General features: G+C 37.2%; 1 protein-coding gene across 8 annotated transcripts in view; it reads right to left on the reverse strand.

Moving 5' to 3' along the window:
• Positions 1-580: 580 nt before the first annotated feature.
• LOC115209353 (organic cation transporter-like protein) overlaps positions 581-6,181 on the reverse strand; it is a 51,469-nt gene continuing 45,868 nt past the window's right edge. For all 8 annotated transcript variants that reach the window (XM_036501626.1, XM_036501625.1, XM_036501624.1 and 5 more), the window contains 3 exons: positions 5,662-5,782; positions 3,035-3,107; positions 581-726 (listed from right to left, as the gene is read on the reverse strand). In XM_036501626.1, the coding sequence (XP_036357519.1) occupies positions 604-726; positions 3,035-3,107; positions 5,662-5,782 (317 nt within the window). In that variant the 3' untranslated portion in view covers positions 581-603. The remainder of the gene's footprint in view (positions 727-3,034; positions 3,108-5,661; positions 5,783-6,181) is intronic.

Here is a 6,181-nt window from a genome sequence, read left to right on the forward strand (position 1 = left end):
GGCAGTTTAAGTATTATATGTCTAAATATTTATATATGAGGTACCTTTAACTGTAAACGACACTCATCAGGGTGCTTGTATGAGTGTGTAAGGGTATAATCAAAATATTCCACCAGAATAAAATAGTAATTAAAGGATCCCTAGATAAAACATGGTTGAGAATCACTGGTGCAACGTTGTAATGTTACCTGTACAGTTACGAGATATTTTTTTAACCCAGATAACGTTGGAAAAGGCACTGAACAGAAATAATAATCACTGCTTTATATGATTAACATAAAGCACAATGACTAATGTTCAGTGAAGAAAACATATATCAATCCTTTAGTATTTAAACCAGCCAAATCCAGCCAATATTCTACCTGTTTTATGTTCAAACCAAACAGATATGGCATCTCAAACCTACCCTACATATCATTCTAAAAGTAAACAACATCATCGAAATCTCAAAGCTATAAGATGATTGATTCAAAACAATATGAATAAATAAGCATTACATTTGACAGAATAATCTGAATACTAAAGGGTCAGATAAAAATTTCATCACAAATCCCTCAAAAAATTAATGGAAGTTAACACATTTTAAATGCATATTTTGGAGCTTTATTTATTTAAGATGTCTTTTAATGGCAATCCAGATGTTTCTGGCAGGAACAGAAGTACAACAGAAAATAGTATACATTCAATTCCAAAAATGATAAATGGTATTAATTTTCCTAATTCGTCCTACAATAGAAATTAAGAAAGAAATAAAAATAATTAATAGATTTTTCTAGAACATTTTCTGTGTTGTAATTTTTTTATACATTGTCATTACATTTGTTTGATCACATGACCAGTCATTCATTAAGTTAAAACCACATGTTGCCAACCATTCATAATACCAGAACTGAAATCAATCAATCACAGTACTACAATCACATTTGGTTAATCACTCATTGAACTGTAAACACAGCCATACATCATATTACACCATCTTGTTGATCAGTCAGTCACAAATACATGAACAAACATTTAACCACACAGAACACCACATCTGGCAAGATATTCCCAACTTCAGGTCAAATATTCATTTACATCCCTCAAAACATTCAAGATGTATTTCAGCATCCATCAAAAAAGTATTGTTTGGTGGCTAAACATTCAGCCACTCTATATACATCTAACATATCAAATATTAACTGAAAAGGAGATTTCTATGGAGTAGCTTCACCTAAGAGGAACTTCATTCAGTTCAGTGTTCCCCAGCAATATCATCTTTAAAATAAGGAACATTTTTTTTTTGTCTAAAATCTCAGTCAACCTGTCTCCAAATAACAATCTGAAACAGAGCTGGAAAACAAATAATATGGTTGATTAACTACCTTCATCTAACCAATCAGCTACAAGAGACTACTAAACAATGGGAAAAAAACAAATTAATAGATTACTATTCCTATCATCATCATCATCGTTTAGCGTCCGTTTTCCATGCTAGCATGGGTTGGACGGTTCTACTGGGGTCTGTGAAGCCAGAAGGCTTCATCAGGCCCAGTTTGATCTGGCAGTGTTTCTACAGCTGGATGCCCTTCCTAACGCGAACCACTCCGTGAGTGTAGTCAGTGCTTTTTACGTGCCACCCGCACAGGTGCCAGACAGAGCTGGGAAACGGCCACGAACGGATGGTGCTTTTTATGTGCCACCGGCACGAGGGCCAGGTGAGGCTGGCAACGGACACGAACAGATGGTGCTTTTTACGTGCCACCGGCACGAGGCCAGTCGGGGCGGCGCTGGCAACGGTCGTGAAACGGAAGGTTCTCTTACATACCACCGGCACTGGTAACACATCTGCAATTTCAATTAGACTGAATATATAGAGTGATAGGAATTTCGATCAGAATCGAAATTCCTATCACTCTATATCTTCAGTCTAATTGAATTACCCAATGTTGGCCAGGTTTCTGCTGTTCTTATTCAGCAAGAAATAGGAAGATATATTTTTTTTCTCATAATTATTTCAAAATGTCTATATTTTATTAAAAATATCCAAATTGTAATAATAATAGAATTTAGAACTGAAAATCTGTCAATCTTGAAGTACCTCAGGGTAAACAATATTCATTGTGTAATTTTTTGTTGGTGTCCAAATGAATAAATTGTTGCTGCTTCCAACTCATGGGAGAAGCATGTAGTAGAGAGATGAAGTCCAACTAAATTGAGGGATTGACCCTGAGATTTGTTAATTAAAATACCAAAACCAAGTTTGACTGGAAACTGAAGCGTCTACATCTGTAGACATCTATAGGTATGAGAGGAAATTTTGGAATGAAGACATTTTCTTCTTTGTGATTACCTGTTATGATTGTTGCCTGTAGGACATGGGGCTTCATGGAAGTAACAATTAAGAGAGTTCCATTACACAAGCAAGGTGTTTCAAGATTCCTAAGCAATATAATGGAAGCATCCAGCTTTACTGTCAAGTTATGCAGTGGAGTGAGTTTGAGTGTGTTCAGAAATTCAACAGGGTATTGAACAGCCTGATCTAAAATGTCCTTTACTATCTCGTACATATTGAACACACAACACACACACACTCACAAACACACTCATATATAAAATGTGTTGTCATCATGGTTTAAAATGTCCTTTACTATATATATATTCACATGACCAGAGCTTTTCACCATATATTATATGACCAGACCTCCACACCATATATTCACATAACCAGATGTCCACCCCATATATTCATATGACCAGACCTCCACCCTAGATATTCACATAACCAAACCTCCAAACTATATAGTCATATGACTAGACCTTCACACCATATATTTTTATGACCAGAACACCACAGCATGTATTCACATGACCACATCTCCACACCATGTATTCCCATAACCAGACCTCTACACATATGACTAGATGTCCACACCATATATTCACATGACCAAACCTCCAGACCATATATTCAGATGATTAGTAGACCACCATACATTCACCTATCATATAACAAAAGACTAAAATATTCTGTCATCGACAGAAGGTATCTTACCAATGTAAGTATCAACATGGCAATAATAGCACCAATACGGGCCATTGTCGAGCAAGCAGCAATGCCGAGAGACCTAAAATGAAATAGAATAGAATGGTTACAGTAAAGATCCATACATATTCTCATGCCACACATATATACACACATACATAGACACACACACACACACACACACACACACGACATTATAATAAACACAAAACACAGGTTTATATCATCTGTTCCTTGTGTACGTTTCATCATTGTGAGTGTTTGGAACAACAGCACTGGATGGTTCAAGTGTAACTGGTTGCTTAACCACAACAGATCATTAGGAGAACACTTTATTGCATTATAAATTCAACAGCAGAAACTGTACATCATGCTGTACACACCAAGTATGTATGTATGTATGTATGTGTGTATGTGTGTTTGTGTGTGCGTGCATGCGTGCGTGCATAGTGTGTGTGTGTATGTACATGTATATGTCAGATCACTTTCAAGTGCTACTGGTAACATGTAACCCAGTACAACCTGCTGCATGGTCTGGCTGTCGGCGACTAAACCGGCAACCCCACCAAGCTTGCTTGGTGAGGAGGGTGTTTATTGGACACCCTGCGGGATAAAAAACAAAACCCGTCAAAGGGCGGAGGAACTCTTGAGAGTCAACGGCCAGCCAATAAATGTCTTAAGGCTGTATCATGCGCTGGGACATAGAAATAATCGGACTGAATACCCGATCGCGCGGTTAAACCATTGGGAGTGAAGGACTCCCAGCCTTTGTCAGGGCATCCTTCTAGGAGAAGGCAACTCAGGTAACTGGGATAACTCCGACATAAAACCTGCGGCTCAGTGGTTACCGATGATGTTGACTTGTCCTTCTTTTCGGATTATGGCTGCTGTTGCTTAGTGAGTGGGATTGACTCAGTGCACAGCCTTTCCTCACTTTAAAAAAAATCTTCTTGCATAGGCATTGCACGATAACAACATTGATTAAGCTTCGTGCAATGGCCATACTCGATAACGAAGGGGCAGCCACCATGTATGTATGTGTGTGTGTTTATGTATGTGTGTACATATGTATGTATGTATGCATGCATGCATGCATGCATGTATGTATGTATGTATGTATGTATGTATGCATGCATGTATGTATGTATGTATGCATGTAACTATATAGTTTTATTTCAAGATTTCTTGCCAATAGAGAAAGAGCCGGTTTCTAACCTAGATCCAAGACTCCTTCATTGGAATTTCAACATCAGCAACAGAGTATTTTTGTTTGTATGTATGTATATGTGCAGATTTCTATGCTTTGTTTTATGCATGTATTCTCATGCATGTAGTTGCATATCTAGACATGCTCATATATATATATTTAGATGATAAACTTCTTGAATGTTTTACAGATTTTTATAGTTCTAGTGTGTGTGTGTGTGTGTGTGTATATATATATATACATATATATGGATTGATAGATATATATATTATAGCCTCAGGCTGACCAAGGCCTTGTGAGTTGATTTCATACATGCAAACAGAAAGAAGACTGTTGTATAATGTATATATTTGTGTGTATACTCTTTTACTTGTTTCAGTCATTTGACTGCGGCCATGCTGGAGCACCGCCTTTTTTTAGTCGAGCAGTCGAGCCCAGTACTTATTCTATCGGTCTTTTGCCGAACCGCTAAGTGACGGGGATGTAAACACACCAGCACACAAACAACACACATACATCTATATATATATAACATATATACGACAGGCTTCTTTCAGTTTCCGTTCTACCAAATCCACTCACAAGGCATTGGTCGGCCCGGGGTATAGCAGAAGACACTTGCCCCAAGGTGCCATGCAGTGGATGAACCGGAACCATGTGGTTGGTTAGCAAGCTACTTTCCCACAGCCACTCCTGCGCCTATGTGTGCATGGTGTGGTGTTTGTACCCCAAAAATTGCTTGACGACAGGTGTTACTATGTTTACGTATCCTCTTAACTTAGCAATTCAGCAAAAGACATGGATAGAATAAGTACTAAGCTTACAAAGAATAAATCCTATGATTGATTTGATCGACCAACAGCAGTGTTCTTGCATGTCTGAAGTTTCATGACTGAAACCAGTGAAACAATAAAAAAAAACTATGCCATTTGAATCCCAAGCAAGGCCAGGTGTCTTCGCCAGAGTGTGATGTGTGTGTATGCATATGTGTATGTATATATATATATATATATATATATATATATATATATATATATGCATTAAATGTTATGATGATGATGATATGTATACACACACACACACACACACACACACACACATATATATATATACACAAATATATTTATGTGCAACAGAAGCAGCAGCAAAATAGCCTTCTGTGAATTATTTAATGCTAATTGCAAATACACCAAAAAAAAGGCAAATTAACTGCAGTATTGATCCGGAGATAATATCTATTATAGAATAAACAACCTGTGCGTAAAACATAAATATATAGTTAGCATTAGTGGCAGTGACGATACTAGATGCACATTTCTGCCTCATTGGGCTTTGTCAGTAGCATGTACTCTCTACAGGATCTTCATCTGCTACTCACATATTTGTATTATATGTAAAAAAAAGAAACCACTTCACAAACCACACTTACCTGACAACTGTAGGAAACATCTCAGCTGTTAAAACTTGTAAAGCAGCCCATGCACCTGTTCCTGTAGATTTAGCTAATGTGATAATAACTGTTATTACTGTCTCGTAATTGCTAGCAGTTTCTGTAAATAATAACAATTACATTCTGTAATACTACATTATCACTGCAGATGGTCAGTGAAAGAGAAGCAGTCGTAAATGCAAGTAATAATATGGGATGAGAAGTATTTTTTAGTTTTACTGGGAGTAACATTACACACCTGTTACTCCTCCAGTAAGAGTGCTAGGTATTAATATTGTTTTCAAATTTTAACACTAGGCCAGTAATTTCAGGGAAGAGGGATAGTCAGTTACCAGTACACAACTGGTACTTATTTTAATGATCCCAAAAGGATGAAAGACAAAGTTGACCATGACGGAACTTGAACTCATAATATGAATACAGTTGAAATGCTGCCCAGCACAGAAACAATTCTGCCAGCTGGCCACATTCACAAGAAACAGCAGCAAGCTGGCAGAAT

The sequence above is a fragment of the Octopus sinensis genome, linkage group LG3 (assembly GCF_006345805.1).
Source record: "Octopus sinensis linkage group LG3, ASM634580v1, whole genome shotgun sequence".
Lineage (NCBI taxonomy): Eukaryota > Metazoa > Mollusca > Cephalopoda > Octopoda > Octopodidae > Octopus > Octopus sinensis.